We start from the raw sequence: 17,570 nt of genomic DNA, 5'->3' as shown, positions 1-17,570 counted from the left end.
TGAGGAATAAAAAATCATATGATCATTTCAATAGATGCAGAAAAAGCATTCGACAAAATTCAACATCAATTGATGATAAAAACTCTCAACAGAGTGAGTATAGAGGGAACGTACCTCAATATAATAAAGGCCATATATGACAAACCCACAGCTAATATACTCAATGGTAAAAAGCTAAAAGCATTTTCTCTAAAATCAGGAATAAGACAAGGATTCTTATTCTCAGCACTTTTATTCAACATAGTATTGGAAGTCCTAGCCACAGCAATTAAAGAAATAAAACTCATCCAAACTGGAAAGGAAGAAGCAAAACTGTCACTATTTACAGATGACATGATATTATATACAGAACACCCCAAAGACTCCACCAAACTATTATAATTAATAAATGAATTCAGTAAAGTTGCAGGATACAACATTAATACATAGAAATTTGTTGCATTTCTGTACACTAGTAACAAACTATCAGAGACAGAAATTAAGAAAACAATCCTATTTACAACTGCATCAAAAAGAATAAACTATCTAGGAATAAATTTAACCAAGGGGTTAAAGACCTACATTCTAAAACTCTGACACATTGATGAAAGAAACTGAAAACAAATAAATGGAAAGGTATACAATGTTCATGAATTAGAAGAATTAATATTGGTAATGTGTCTATACTACCCAAGGCAATCTACAGATTCAATGCAATCCCTATCAAAACATCAAGGGTATTTTTCACAGAAGTAGAACAAATTATACTAAAATCTGTATGGAACCACAAAGGACCCTGAATACACAAAGCAAAATTGAGAAATAAGAACAAAGCTGGAGGTATCACAACCATATTTCAAACTATACTATCAGTCTATAGTAATCAAAAAGTATTGTACTGGCACAAAAACAGGCACACAGATCAATGGAACAGACTAGAGAGACCAGAAATAAACTGATGCTTACATGGTCAATTAATCTATGACAGAGAAGGCAAGGATATATAGTGAGGAAAAAAAGAGTCTCTTAGTAAATGGTATTGGGAAAACTGGAAAGCCACATGCAAAAGAATGAAACTGCTTTGTTACACCATGCACAAAAAATAAACTCAAAATAGATTATAGACTTAAATGTAAGACCTGAAACCATACATCCTAGAAGGAAGCATAGGTAATAAGTTCTTTGACACTGATCTTAGGAATATTATTTTGGATCTGTCCCCTCAGACACAAGCAACAAAAAACAAAACTAAAAAAAAAAAAAAAAAAAAAAAGGAACTACATCAAACTAGAAAAGTTTTTACACAGCAAAGAAAATGATCAACAAAACAAAAAGGCAACATAGTGAATGCAAGCAGATATTTGCAAATGATATATATAAAAAGGGGTTAATATCCATATATAAAAAGAACTCATACAACTCAATATTAAGAAAACAATCTGATTAAAAAACGGGCAGAGGACCTGAATAGACATTTTCCAAAGACATACAGATGGCGAACAGGCACATGAAAAGATGTTCATATCACTAACCAGGGAAATGCAAATCAAAACCACAAAGAGGTTTCACCTAACAGCTGTCAGAATGGCTATTACTGAAAAAACAAGAAATAACAAATGCTGGTGAGGATGTAGAGAAAAGGGAACTCTTGTGCACTGTCGGTAGCAATGTAAATTGATATAGCAACTATGGGAAATAGCACGGAGGTTCCTTTAAAAATTAAAAACAGAACTACCATACCATATGATCCAGTAATTCCACTTCTGGTTATTTGTCCACAGAAAACAAAAGCACTAGTTTGAAAAGATACAGGCACTCCTATGTTCATTACAGCATCTTTTACAATAGCCAAAATATGGAAGCAACCCAAGTGTCCAAAAGGGGCAGATGGATAAAGAAGATGTGATGTGTATGCTTGTGTGTGTACATGTATGTAGGTATGTGTACACACACACACAACAGAATATGAGTCATGAAAATGAAATCTCTTGACTTACTGCCTAGAGTGTATTATGGTAAGCAAAATAAATCAGAGAAAAATACCTTATTTCACTCACATGTGGAATCTAAGAAGCAAAACAAATAAACAAATAAGAAACAGGAATAGACTCAGCTGCAGAGAATAAACTGATGGTTGCCAGAACAGAGGGAGGGTAGAGGGATGGATGAAACAGGCAAGGGGGATTAAGAGGTACAATCTTCCAGTTATAAAACAAATAATACACAGAGATGTAATGTACAGCATCAGGAATGTAGTCAACAACATTTTAAAACCTTTACATGGTGACAGATGGTAACTAGACTTATTGTAGTGATCATTTCGTAATGTACATAAATACCCAATCACTATGTTTTATACCTGAAACTAATACAATATAGTATGTCAATTAAACCTCAATAAAAAAATGAGCTGTTCTAGTTTATTCAAAATTCTAGTGGAAAATGATTTTGAAAGATCAACTTTTAAATAGCAAAATTTCAGTAAACAGAACTGAACAAATTATTTTATAATAACAGCAAACATTTCTGTATTACTACTTATATGCAAGACACTGTTCTACATGCTTTACAAACATTTAAATGATTGAATTCAATTATTCGAAAGATACCTTTAAGTACTAAAGCATCCTATGGCCTTTAGGATAAATATCAGTTGTTAGTATATGGACAAATAAGGATTTTAGAGTGCCAGGATCTAGGACATAACAGAGCTTAGTATAAATATATAACAGCCAAGTATAATGGGGCGCCTGGGTGGCTCAGTCGGTTCAGCATCCGACTTTGGCTCAGGTCATGATCTTGCAGTCCGTGAGTTCGAGCCCCACATTGGGCTCTGTGCTGACAGCTCAGAGCTTGGAGCCTCCTTCTGTTTCTGTGTCTCCCTCTCTCTCTGCCCCTCCCCCATTTGCGCTCTGTCTCTTTCTGCCTTTCAAAAATGAATAAATGTTAAAAAAAAAAACAGCCAAGTAAAAAAAATTCTTTTTAATGTTTATTTATCTTTGAGAGAGAGAGACAGCGTGACCAGGGGAGGGGCAGAGAGAGAGATGGAGACACAGAATCCGAAGCAGGCTCTAGGCTCTGAGCTGCCAGCACAAAGCCTGATGCAGGGCTTGAACTCACAAACCACGAGATCATGACCTGAGCCGAAGTCAGATGCCCAACTGACTGAGACACCCAGGTCCCCCTACCAGTTTTAAGGTCAGATTTACTACTATTCTCTTTTCTCCAAATTCACAAAAACATACCAAAGCTAGTAAGTTACGAAATTCTGCCTGAATATAAGTTCTGGTTTACTAGTTAAAATCTTACGCTTTCTTGGGGCATCTAAGTGGCTCAGCCAGTTAAGTGTCTGACTCTTGATTTTGGCTCAGGTCATGATCTCATGGTCATGGGATTGAGCCCTTCATCAGGCTCCATGTGAATGTGGAGCTTGCTTGGGATTCTCTCTCTCCTGCTCTGTCTGCCCCTCCCCTACTCATGCACTGGTGCGCTGTCAAAATAAATAAATAAACATTAAAAAAAAATCTTACACTTTCTTTTAAAGTTTGTTAGTTTGGGGGCGCCTGGATGGCTCACTCAGTTAAGCATCCGACTTGGCTCAGGTCATGAACTCACAGCTCGTGGGTTCGAGCCCCACGTCGGGCTCTGTCCTGACAGCTCAGAGCCTGGAGCCTGCTTCATATTCTGTCTCTGTCTCTCTCTCTGCCCCTCCCCTGCTTGTGCACTCTTGCTCTCTCTCAAATATAAATAACCATTAAAAAAAATAAAGTTTGTTAGTTTGTCCACAAATATTATTCTAGAGCCATTCCTAAATATGGCACGTTCAAAACATCAACAAAGAGACAAATCTTTTATGTAAACCATATAGTTTTGTAAATGGAAAGATTACACATAATAAAAGATTTTAAGGTTATAACAGCACTCCAATAAAAACAGCTGACTTAGAAATTTATTTTAATATAAAATGTTCAGATTTAGATACACTTCCACATTACAGAAAAGATTTCTCTAATATTGTATTTACTAATGTATCATGTTTATAAAGTTGATTTGAATTCAGAAGTTTAATAATTTGAGTCATTCTAAAAGATTTTGGTCATAGGTTAATTATATGAAGACTTGCCTCAATTTTTAGTTTCATGTATTGCTAAAATCACAAATGAATCTGCAAGTCTTCATTTAACACAATTAAAAGCTCCATTCAGTTATTTTCTAAGTTTATCAGTATATGAAAGGTATATGTACTTGATGTACTATTCTACTAACTTTTCTGTCTGAAATTATTTTCAAAATAAAAAGTTTTTTTAAAAAAGGTAACCATTCTGTTTGCATGTAGTCAAACCACTGAAAGTCTAGGCTGTTCAATGAGGCAATGATATTTACCTTAATACTCATCAGTGATTTTACTATTAATTAGACTATTAAAAATAATATACTTTTCTATTGATAAATTCTTTCTTCCCCTTCCTCCAACACACATAAACCAGAACATACAGATTTTTAAGAAATGAACTGGGGAGTATATAATGAACTTAATTTTGGAGTTAAGTTCAATAGTTTCTTTTGTTTTTTAATGTTTATTAATTTTCTTGCAAAACAGTGCAAGTAGGGGAGGGGCAGCAAGAGAGGGAGACACAGAATCCAAAGCAGACTCCAGGGCTCTGAGCTGCGACGCAGGACTCGAACCCACGAACCATGAGATCATGGCCTAAGCTGAAATTAGATGCTTAACCAACTGAGCCATCCAGGCACCCCTCAGTATGTTCTTTGAAAGTAAAACATCGAGCTACTTTATGACTAGCAATTCCAGTGTTAGAGAAAATTTATCTAAGACAAATAAAAACATATGCCCAAAAGACTTTATAGAAAATTTCACAGCAACTTCATTCATGATAGCTCGAAAATGGAAACAACCTAAATGTCCATTGACAGGTGAGTGAATAAACAAACTGTGGTACATTTCTACCCAGCAACAGTAAGGAATGAACTACTGATACAACAACAAAATAGATGAAAATATAACGTGGCGTGAAAGAAGCTAGACACAAAAGATTACATCGTGTGCAATTCCATTTATTTTCAATCCAGGAAGAGTGAAACTAAGCTATGGTGACAGAAATGAGGAAGTGTTTGTCTCTTGAGCAGCAGTGGTTGAGATGGACAAAAGGGGTATAAGGAAACTGGATAGCGACTGAACTGTTCTATTATCTTGTTTTAGTATATGCCACAATTATATGTTACAAAAACAATGCATGTAAACTACAGTTCACTTGAAATAAATATACTTCTTTTAAAAATATTTTTTCTAAAATCAAAAGTAACAGGAACAAAAATCAAAGAGTTTTAACATTTCCAGACATGCAGGATGCTTACCTGTCTAAGAGCTGATCATGTTTTTCTAAAGCATTCTTTTCAGCCATCACTGCTCGTTCCTTTTCAGCTATAGCATTATCCCTTGCTTCTCGGAGATTTCTAAAATTTAAGTATACACTCAATTATTCCAAATACATAAGTATCTATTTCCTAAAGATTCATAAATGTACTTGCTTAGAGTGGACTATCTGACAATCTTAAGGACCCACTTGAGGTTGGTGACCTAAGGTGGATATTATATGAATTTACCTGGCTTGGTATTTCTGTAGCAACACACACTAGTACAGGTGCAAACATGGTCTACCTCTAAATGTCCCAGTATCTTTCTCCATAACTTATCTCTACGTGGGTTAAAGGTAGGCTAAACAGTTTGTATATATAACTTGTTTGATCCTTACCATAATTTAATGAGGTAAGTATAATTACTGACACAGTACCCACAAGAAAACTGAGGTCTTGAGAAGTTAATAAATATTCTATAAAATATTTTAAATGAAAAATTATAACATAGAGATCACAAGTGTCAAAATGGGAACAAATGGGATATGAGCTAGCTGAAGCGATGACCCTTGGGATCTCACTTACAGAGGAATGGAAGAGAAGACAACTGAGGGCTGATAGGTTAGGAAGAAGCAGAAGAAACAAAGGACACGTAGTCCTGATAAGATGACAAACAGATAAATGTAAGTAGTGTACAAACAGGATAAAAGACTAGAGATTGCTGCTAAAGAATGGTGATTTGGAGGTGGAACAGTAGTACTTCCCAGGATAGAATTTTAGTGGATACTAAGATCCAGGGTGTAACCACTGAAGTAGCTAAGTGAAGCTAAGTTGATATTCCTGTAGGGCTCGAGAAAGTATGAAGTCAGAGCGTTAGGTGAGGCACCCACTAATAGTACTGATGATAGTAGGAACTGAAATTGAACGACACATTTAATAACATCTAAGGGTAATGTCCAAAAAGCAGAAGGTAACAAGAGTGAATAATTAGGTTATGACACAGCAAGATATGAGCGCCTTTACAGATCAAATCTTGTTTTTTTCTTAAAGTGGAAGTCTGGATCAAGAAAAATGCCAACAGTAAGCTTTTTTCAGAGACCCACTTAATTTTTTAAAAATCCACTTCTCTAACATAGTTATAAATAAATATAGAGTATAACATAAATAATTTTGCTCATATAATTCCTACAAATCCCGTATGTTTATTTTCTAACCATTTTTTATAGTGAAGTAAACTATAACTTCAAGAGCTTAAAGTACCTTGTTCTAAGTCACAGCCTATGTTAAAGCTCTAACTTGTGTCCAACCATGTCTACTGCAAACAAAGTGGTTTTTTTAATATAATTTATTGTCAAGTTGGCTAAAGCAAGTGTTTTTTTACATCATATTACCATATCTCCCATAAAGACCTGGATTGGGTATTAGAGTTTTGTGTTTATTATTCATGGAGAATATCAGTAGAAAGTCATGAAAATCCACATTGTTAAAATAAATCTATGTAATAACTATTGGACAGAAATGCTTACTTGCTGTGCCAGTATGAAATGTCATCTTTTACATTGTGATACTAACAACAAAGTTAAAATTTAAAACGTATCAACCAATAGAGACTCCTCAATCAAATGGTTTATGAACCAGAAATAAATAGTTCACAAAAAACTGGAGTACAGATAACTTATTAAGAAGAAAATAGCTTTTATATATTATTCTCTAAGTGGAAGTGCATTTTAAAATAGATATCACAAAATGTCATGTCATTATTTTCTGACATCATCCTGATTGCAATGATCTTCAAAAAATATTCTATCATCAAACTAACGGAAACATGAGATTTAATTTTATAGACAGAATTAAATTCTTTAAGTATATTAAACAATGATGTATTTTTCATTCCTAGATGATCTATATATTTCAGTCAGTAAATCATCACAAACTGGTTGCAATTTTCATTTCTCAAAGATAGCTTCATTGTTCTGTAAGTTATTTCAATAGCAAAATTCCAAGTAGATTGCCATTATAGTACTATTAATCATGAACAGTTAGTAGGTGGAGAAGCTTCAGTCCCTAACTATATTTCCTTTCTGCAATAATGGGCATTAGAAATAAAAGCAAGTCAGAGAATGAAATAAAACCCAGAATAAACTAACAAAAGGGCTTGTGAGCAGAGATATGATTAGAAGGTCCTAGTGCATTCACCATGCTACAATCTATATCATCCAGCTAACTATAGTTAGTGCTATATTTTTTTTTTTTAAATATTTTTTTTTTCAACGTTTATTTATTTTTGGGACAGAGAGAGACAGAGCATGAACGGGGGAGGGGCAGAGAGAGAGGGAGACACAGAATCGGAAACAGGCTCCAGGCTCTGAGCCATCAGCCCAGAGCCCGACGCGGAGCTCGAACTCACGGACCGCGAGATCGTGACCTGGCTGAAGTCGGACGCTTAACCGACTGCGCCACCCAGGCGCCCCTAGTTAGTGCTATATTACAGCATAAACAAAATTCCAAGGCCACAAAGAAGAGTTGATTATTTTTAATTGGAGGAAGAGAGGTGAGTGTATGAAGGAAAGATATGTAAGTTGGACCTTGAAGGACAAAAAGGGCAATTTAAAAAAAGAAAACTAGGGGTGCCTGGTGGCTCTGTTTAGCATCTCATTTTGGCTCAGGTCATGATCTCGCGTTCGTGAGTTCGAACCACACATGGGGCTTTCTGCTATCAGCACAGAGCCCGCTTCTGATCTTCTGCCTCCCTCTCTGCCCCTCGTCTACTCGCTCTCTCTCAAAAATAAATAAACATTAAGAAAAAAAAAACCAAAAAGAAAACTAAAATGAGTCTGAAAAAATGCTAGAGGCTGAGGTTTCTACCAACAGGCTCTCTCCTAGATGTCTGCTGGTAAGATTTCTGTGTGAACCTAATCTCCTAACAGTTTCCATACCTTCCACATCTCCACTCACACACAACCTGCATACAAGAAGGCTCACAATTCCTTTTAACATAAATATAGAGATACAGTACTTAAGCCTTTAATATTATCAATTGACTTTTAAGGTTTCTGACATAAACCGAATATATTCCACTGACAATCATAGTAATAACAAACATATAGATGTTTACCACGTGCTAGTAACTATTTTAGGCATTTTACGTACTATGACTCATTTAATCTTCACGACAACCCCGCAAAGTGTAGGTTGTCTCATTATCTCCATTTTACAAAGGAGAAGACTGAAACACAGAGTAGCTATCTACCGTCACACAGCAAGGGAGTGATGGTGCCCAAATGTAAACCCGAGCTGTCTGGTTCTAGAGTGCGCGCTCCTTATCATGTCACGCTGCGTTTAGTAAGATTCCCTTTGTGTCACAGAAGTTGTCTCCTTGGGAAGTTCTGTCATTATAAGATTTATATGGTCATCTCGTAGCACAAATGTTAAATTAAAGATAAGCTTTGTAAAGACTGCGACTATATTACATAAAAACTTCTTACAGCCCATGCGCCTTCAAACTTAGACTGGTTTGATAAAACACCAGAAGGATTATATTCTGGCCACAGATAAAACCATAATTGCCATATAACTAATAAATTATCCATTTGAAAATGTTAAATGCATTAGAAATGTAACAACATACAGTTTTGGAAGAGCAAGAATTCTAATGTTCTTCAAAGGACAAACTTGAAAAATTGATAGAGACTATGTGCAGCATGTATAAGTTAAAGAAGCTAAAGTTTTAGAAGTCCAAATGAATATATAATCAAATGTAATGAATAATAATAAAGAATGATGTTGGAAGTTGGCCAAATGGCCAGAATTACAATGTTTTAAATACAAAATTAAAATATTTCATTCTTAAAAATGCTTTTAGAAAGCTAACATTTTTTTTCATGTTTTTCACGATTCTTTCATGTTACATCCTATGAAGTCCATCTCTCATATGGACATATCAGAGATACACATACTATCTCTCCCATCCACCCTGTATTTATGCACAGGAGGCGGAGAGGAAAGATGATAGAAAAGGGAAAAGAAATCCCATCATTCCTATGTAAAGCCAAAAGTGAGAGCCCTAGTATAATAACTGGTGTCCAAACAATGTATTTTTCAACTTGAGGCATTTTTAAGAGTGAAAGAGGGTGCTATTAATAACTATGTCAGAGAAATAAGCATAAAGCAGGAATTACGGGGACAAAAACTGGAAGATATCATCATTTCAACCATGATCTTCAAACAAGAAACTTGAAGAGTTAAGTATTCATTACTTCACTAAATAAGAGAATTGTAATATTACAATAAAACAGATGTATTTCCTATGCAAACTAATGTTTCAAAACTTGATATATTAAAGTTTATCCAGAATTATCTTACAACTAAAACCTGAAACCTCAGTACAAAATGTAACAATGTATTTCTGTACATGGAACATACTTTCCTACTACTAGAAGATAAATTTCATGGTGCCAATATGACAAATCAAATTTATACTTGAAAAGTTTGGCAAGAAAACTTTCTCATTTTGCAAGAATGAGAAAAACGTTAGGAACCTTTGAAATTTTAACAGGAACAAATCAGAGTTTGGGAATGCCAAGGGCATGCTTGGCCTGAATAAACACCACTAATGTCTCAGAACTTGAAATTTACCAAGAATAAATAGTGAAAAAAACATGGATGTCAGAAGAGCTCCCTAGGCACAACTAAGCAACCCATTCTCCTGCCTCCATGTAAAAATATTTTTGGTTCATAAAAGTGAATATATTCTTTCCAGTTTGAACAAAAAGGGGACTGAAACAGGCTATTTACATGACAAGCTTATTTACAGGGAAAGTATCTGAATTAATCACTTCTGCCTCCAGATGAGTCTTCCTGGACAGCATATAAAACTGCTCATTTCCATATCTGAAGCCATTGTTTTTAAGATGGCATAAACAAGAAGGGTTGCAAGTGGATTATCTGCCGTTTATAATCAAATGACCAATAATTGTTCCTTTACTTAACATAGTTGTTGAAAAGTGATGACTAGGAAGGATATAACAAAAAAAAAGCAAAGTGGAAATTGTATGTAACATAATTTCTTGGGGGGAAGCTATGCATTTCCAGAGAAGAAATTTTCTGAGATTCCTTTTGACTGAACATACTATATTTTCCTATCGTTTCAATTTAGGTGGTGCTCAAGCAAATTTTTTGTTCATTTTATAGATGTGAAAACTTCATCCTAGAGTAGATAAATATCTGACTCAAACTATGGTTTAAAAGAAGTTATGAAAAATGTAAGCATCAAAATGCAAAATCTTATTTAAAATCCATTTATGTGTTAAGGTTTAAAAATTAGCTGATGGGGTGTCTGGGTGGCTCAGTCAGTGAAGCATCCAACTTCGGCTCAGGTCATGATCTCAAGGCTCGTGAGTTCGAGCCCCACATCAAGCTCTGTGCTGATAGCTCTGAGCCTGGGGTTTTCCTCAGATGCTGCCTCTCTCTCTGTCCCTCCCCTGCTCACGTGCTGTTTCTCTCTCTCAAAATAAATAAACATTAAAAAAACTTAAAAAAAAATAGTGTGAAAGAAATCAAAATATGTTATTAAGTCCTGAGTGCCCTGGAGAAAAACAAAGCAAAGAAGGGGCTAGTGGGCAGGAGGTGTGGAAGGATGAGGAATTCCACAATTTTCTACAGGGTGGTCAAGACAGACATCAGAAAGCAGGTAACATCTAAAGACATGGAGAAAGTAAGGAAACAAGGCTCTAGAATACCCAGGAGTGGAAGGTTAAGGAGTGGAAACTGTAAATACAAGGGACCAGAGGAGCCTGCCTATGGGTTAAGGGAATAGGAGCAGTGTGAGTAAACAAGGGACTAGAACAGAGTAGTAAGATGAGGACGGGATAACTGGGAACTGATCACACAGTATCCCAGGGCATGATAATCATTTAAACTTGTATTCATTTGGATGGGGAACCTTTTCAGTTGAACAATAATTCAATTTGATTTACAGTTTAACAGGAACTGTACTGAGAACAGACCTGTGAGGGCAAGGAAGGAAGCTGGGGGGCCACTTAAGAAAATCTTGCAGTAATTCTGACAAGAGATAATGGTAGCTTGGATCAAGATGGTGTCTGTGAGATGATAAGAGAATCATAAATTTTGAAGACACAACTAAAAGCATTTGCGGATGAATAGAAGACAGAATGTGAAGAAAGAGAAGAGATTGATGACTTCAAAATTTTTGCTCTGAGCAAGAGGAAATGAGTTATCTGTAACTGATCTGGGGCAGACTAAAGGTAGAGCAGGGTTGGAGGGACAGAAGTGTGCTTTTGCACATATTAATTTTTTTTTGCACATATTAAATTTAAAATGCTTACCAGATAAACAAATAGAAATGCCATGAAGGCAGCTAGCTGCAAAAGATGACAAGGAGATGAAGAGGACCAGAAAAGGGAGTAGGTATAGCCAGTAAGAAAGGGGCAAAATCAAAGTGTAGTTATCTTGAAAGTCAAAGATATTGTTTCCAAGAGTGAGGAGTGGTCAACTGTATTAAATATTGCTGACAGGTCAAGTAAGATAGGAACTGAGAACGTGACAACTAGATTTTCGGCAACATGAAGGTCTCTGGAGTTTTTGATAAGAATGGCTTTGTTAGAGTGGCACAGGGAAGCAAAAGCTTGGTAATAGATTTTTTTTTTTTTTTTAAAGTAGCCTTCACACCCAGCATGGAGCCCAATACGGGGCTTGAACTCACAACTTTGAGACCAAGACCTGAACTGAGATCAAGAGTCGGACACTTAAACGACTGAGCCACCCAGGTGCCCCCTTGGTAACATATTTTTTTTTTTAAACGAGGGTAAAGAATGAATATATAAAACTGCAGGAATTTGGTTACAAAGGGAAACAAAGAAATGAGCCAGTGGCTACAGGAGGAAGTGGCAATTAAAAAATAAGTTTTTTTTTAAAGATGGGAGAAATAATGTTTGTTAGTAACAATATTTGGGAATAGTTGGTAGAAAAGGAAAACCTTTTCCTTTCTTCAAAGGAAATAATTGTTGGAGCTGTGTCTCTGAGCAGGAGAACATGCTCTTGTTACAAGTGGAGGTTGGGCTTTAGGTAAGTAGTAAAGAGAGATAGATTCTGTAAAAAAAATTATACTATTTTATGGAAAAATAAAGGTCTATTTACTAATTTTCAAAATTATAAATGCCTTTATGAAGTTCTAATGATTCACACTCAGCCCTGAAGTATAAAGTGGGGTTTGAAACTCTCTTAAAAAAACAAATTTCTTTCTCAAATAAATTACCGCCAAAATTACCATTTTGCTAAGAGATCTTTTATCAGTTTTTATAGCCTTGACCAGTAACATGGGAATCTGCATTGCACTGTAGAATCAGATGTATCTAGTTTCACCATTTAAAAAGTCTGTAATCATAGGCAAATCACACTCACTGTGTCTGTTTCCTCATTTCCAAAACAGGGATGCTAGTACCTACAACCTCATAAACTGTCCCATTTAATTCTCTCTACAATGTATATAGAGTGTTGAGTACAACGCTTGATATGTAATAGGCACCCCATAAATAGTAGCTAGTTAGTATGTTATCTAAATATGAAAGGCTACATTAAAAATTATGAAGATGGGGCGGCTCAGCTGGTTAAGTGTCTGACTTTAGCTCAGGTCATGATCTCATGGTTTGTGGACTCAAGCCATGGGTCAGGCTCTGTGCTGACAGCTCAGAGCCTGGAGCCTGCTTCAGATCCTGTGTCTCCTTCTCTCTCTGCCTCTCCCCTGCTCATGCTCATGCTCTGTCTCTGTCTCTCAAAAATAAACAAACGTTAAAAAATTTTTTTAAAAAGTTATGAAGATATTCATTTAGAGAATAATAATTAGGGTTTATGCTTCCCAAGGTTTTTTTATTGTATAAAAAGAAAATGACAATATATACAAGGGTATCCTGCAGAAACAGAGAAGGCTGCTGGAGGGGCTTCAGCAGTTTAATGCCCTTCTTGCACTTTAGGGCTGAGGGGAGTGACATCTGGGATGCAATAGAGAAAAATTTCTGGTACTAAATGTCATCTCACACAAATACTTTTAGGCTTGGTTAGAGCTGCTGTACCTGTGAAAGATCAGGAATGGTTATTCTCCTTTCTAAATCTTGTCTGAAACCTTGGGTTTCTAGCTGTGCCTGACCACCCATCTCTCTGAGACGGGCAAAGTAGAAAAGATGAAGTCATGTCTGACATCCACTTCCTGTCCGTCATCAGGTGGTGTCAATTCTTTCACCCAAATACTATTTAAAATCAGCTTGTATTCTCTCCTTCCATTTCTCAGCTTCACTTAGGCTCTGCAATAGTCTGTTAACCAATCTCCCTGCCTCTGGGCCCTCTTCAATTATAATCCTCCCGACACCGTAACTAGTTACAAAAAATGAATATATCACATTACTCTTTTTCTATAAAATTTCCAAGAATTCCCTATTAACATCAGGGCTTTTAAAAACCTCACCCTATCCTGAATGTTACTACCTCCCTTGCTACCCTATGAGCTATATATACACAATAGTTATATTTAAGTTCTTGCATAACCTGAACTCACCTTACTTCATCTCTGGAACACCCTGTACACCTTGAAATAATTAAATACTATTAATTAAGCAGTGAACACATATGGTAATCACTTATAGGCATAAAAAGACAGTTAATAATAAAATATAGCTAACAATAAAATTTCATTTGTAACTCTTTGAGAAGATCCTGAGTTATCTATAAAGCCATATACTTCCAGAATAATCTAACTAAAAAGACACGCTGAATATTCTTAAGTTTTTCCATCTAAGAACTTAAAACATTATTCAGACACCTGGTCAGACATGAACAAAAGAAGTTTGTTGAAGCACCAATTGAGGACATACGCTTTTAAAATGATGAATGGAGCCTGCATATACTGGTTCAGATTCATCTATTCTTTTTAAAAATTTTTTGTTAACATTTATTTATTTTTGAGAGACAGAGAGAGAGAGAGAGAGAGAGAGTGCAAGTGGGGGAGGGGCAGAGAGAGAGGGAGACACAGAATCTGAAGCAGGCTCCAGGCTGTGAGCTGTCAGCACAGAGCTCGATGTGGGGCTTGAACCTACGAACTGCGAGATCATGACTTGAGCCCAAGTCAGATGCTTAACTGACTGAGCCACCAAGGGGCCCCTTGATTCATCTATTCTAATGCATTATATATACTCAACTAACCTTTGTAAATAAACTTAGATTGAAGATATTTAATATCACTCCAAGATTTGACACAAACTTCAAGTTTATGTCATTAAGTTTCTTCTTGAGTACTTTTGGAAGATGATAAATTCCAATCAAGATGGATTTTACTGATATGGTGGGAAAATAAAATCACTAAAGCAATACTGTCACATTTAAAAGCATATTTTTGATCTCCCTTTCCGTACTGGTTTGACTTTTTCAAAAGCGTAATAAAATACTTGTAACAAACTCATTCTCTTTTTTACAGGATCACTATGAGAATAGTTCTTTCTGGGTTCACAATAATGAGACCACCTTAGGTCAAGGTAGTTTTACTTTTGGAAAAACTTAATCAGCTGAATTTATTTCCTTTTTGTTACCTCATAGTATTAATTAGGAACAAATAAGTTAGCATTTTATGTAGAAATTTAGACTGAAACAAAGGGCATGCAGACCTGCATGTCTGTATCATGCCACTTAAGGAAAATGGTTCAATGCTATGGAGATCAATACTTAAGATTTTTTTATTTATTTTTTTTAATGTTTATTTTTGAGAGAGAGAGGGAGAGAGAGGAGGCAGAGAGAGAGGGAGAGAGAGAGGGAGAGGGAGGGAGGGAGGGAGGGAGAGAGAGAGAGAAAGAGAAGATGAGTGGGGAGGGGCAGAGAGAGAGGGAAACAGAATCCGAAGCAGGCTCCAGGAGCCCAAGATGGGGCTTGAACTCACAGACCACGAGATCATGACCTGAGCTGAAGTCGAACGCTTAACCAACGGAGCCACCCAGGTGCCCCAATACTTAAGATTCATTACATACTTTATAGTAGTGCCTTTTAATGATAATAATTTCATAATGTTATCAGTGACTTTTATACGATCTTCATTTTAATACTGTCAACAAATCGATAAAAGAAAAAAACTTAAAATACTGCCTACAGATAAAAGGTATCAGAATAAGTACTACTTATACATAGCTTTATAATTTATAATGTACTTTTCATATACATTATCTCATTCAGACCTTACAGATCACTCTGTGAAACAGTACTATTAGCTCATTTTATAAAAGAGTAAATTAAACTTCAGGGATATTAAGCAGATTTACTGGCAGAGCCAGAATTTAAGTTTAGTCTTTTGATCCAAATCTTTTCCATAATATATTCCCTGTTCAGGAATAAAGCTTTTCTTCCAAATGTATAAGAGGGTCTGTACATTTCAGTCACAAAATACCTACTAAGCAAGAAGTTATTTATAGAAGAATCTCACCACCAGAGTGAGTTTCACTATTTCCCACAGCGGCAAACTAGATTTTAAAGCAACAGAAGAAGACAAGAAGCCTAACTCCCAGACTGAGCAAAGCATACATACATACACATTATAATCCCAACTACAGTACTTTTGATGTATCCAAATACCCAAGTTCTTTCTTTGCTTATTTCTGCCTTTTCTTAAGTCTTTGTCTCTTGTGCTCTCTTCCCCTTCACTTCACAAACTACTGGTATGACTGCAGGGATAGATGCCAAGATCAGCTGGCATGTGTTCCATCTTTCTCTTACACATCTAAGAGGAGAAAATAAAAGGCACTCTCTTAATATCCCCCAATGTATAGAAAACAAACCAAGGCCATAAAATATTTCTTTAATCTTATTTAATTTTCTTCTAAAAATGTTTATGGGGGGAGAGGTAAAAAGACTAAGTACAAACATGCAAGTGTAAGTACTTCGTCTGTTTTAACTCCTATTATGAGATTTCGAAGGAAATAATTTATAATTTATTTTTACCTTATGAAGACTAGTGAGACATAAGCTCTAAGTACAGTTAAATCCTGCCATAATGAAGAAACTGTGATTCAAAAAGATTCAGCCATATAAAATACAGAGTTGGATTACTGTGAGGTTAAAAAAATGACAGGTGAGCCCTACAGCTAGGGGTCCTTGTGCAATTCAAATCCATTTGGATCTGGGCTGCAGTCTGGCGCCACCTGGTGGCAAATGCCCACTCTGGTTTCAATATCCATGGGGTCATTCTGGGTACAGTGGCTGCCCGGGCTTCCAGGGCAGAGGCCGGGATCCCAGGAATTTCCTGGTTAGGTGGTATCCATTTTGATGTGGATATGGAGGCAGAACAATATTGGGGAAAAGGAAACCTGCTTTTTGTTTCCATGCTTCTACAAATAGTTCTGTCAGCTATTTCCCAACCTACCTGTATCAAGCATCCTAGAGAATAAGGGCTAACTTGTCTAAATCTATGTTGCCATGCATTTTAAAGGATTTTTAAAAAGAACAAAAACTGAAGAATCAGGAAATTCTCAAAATGATTGTAATACCAAAGTTTATGTGCTATGTGGGTTATCTGGAAATAATTATGCATGTTATCAAAGAAACAATCCCATATATTTTAAGGTTAATAAGTCAGTCAATAAAAGCCTATAAAATCTGTAACAGAATTGAGTCACAGGACTAAAAGTACTTATGTGTAAAACAGAAATAATATCACCTATGCCACAGGTCTATCTCCTGCCCAGACCCTTCTCTTGAGATTCAGAACCTTATACAGTCAATTTTTCTGTTTATATTACACAAAAACTTTACATAAAACTAAATTTACCTTGTTTTCCTATTAAAGCCTTATTTTTTCCCCTAATATTTTAAAAATTGCATCACCATTCACATTAGCTACCCAATCCAGAAACTTGATGACATACTTAACATCTTCTCACTCCCTAATCCAATCTAGTCACTGAATCCTGTTGGTTCTGCCTCCCAGAAATGCTTTCAATCTGGCCCATTACTCTCCATCTCTATTGCTATAATCCCGTTCTATCATTTCGCATTCTGGTAGCAGAACCAACCTCAAAAAGTGGCCTTTATGTCTGTGGTCATATACTTTACTTCTCTACTCTCTCCACATTGCAGAGAAATCTCTTTTTTATATAAAATTGGATCATATAATGCATATTCTTAAAATCTTTCCATTGTTCCCCATTGGTCTTACTTAGACAATGATCCAA

The 17,570-nt window shown here is 35.9% G+C and overlaps 1 protein-coding gene across 4 annotated transcripts in view; it reads right to left on the bottom strand.

The window, feature by feature from the left end:
• The window catches only part of PIBF1 (progesterone immunomodulatory binding factor 1), a 201,800-nt gene that overhangs the window by 135,361 nt on the left and 48,869 nt on the right, over nucleotides 1-17,570 (bottom strand). For all 4 annotated transcript variants that reach the window (XM_045478783.1, XM_045478797.1, XM_045478805.1 and 1 more), the window contains exon 10: nucleotides 5,353-5,451. In XM_045478783.1, the coding sequence (XP_045334739.1) occupies nucleotides 5,353-5,451 (99 nt within the window). The remainder of the gene's footprint in view (nucleotides 1-5,352; nucleotides 5,452-17,570) is intronic.

The sequence above is a fragment of the Leopardus geoffroyi genome, chromosome A1 (assembly GCF_018350155.1).
Source record: "Leopardus geoffroyi isolate Oge1 chromosome A1, O.geoffroyi_Oge1_pat1.0, whole genome shotgun sequence".
NCBI lineage: Eukaryota > Metazoa > Chordata > Mammalia > Carnivora > Felidae > Leopardus > Leopardus geoffroyi.
This window is presented reverse-complemented; position numbering and strand designations above follow the sequence as displayed.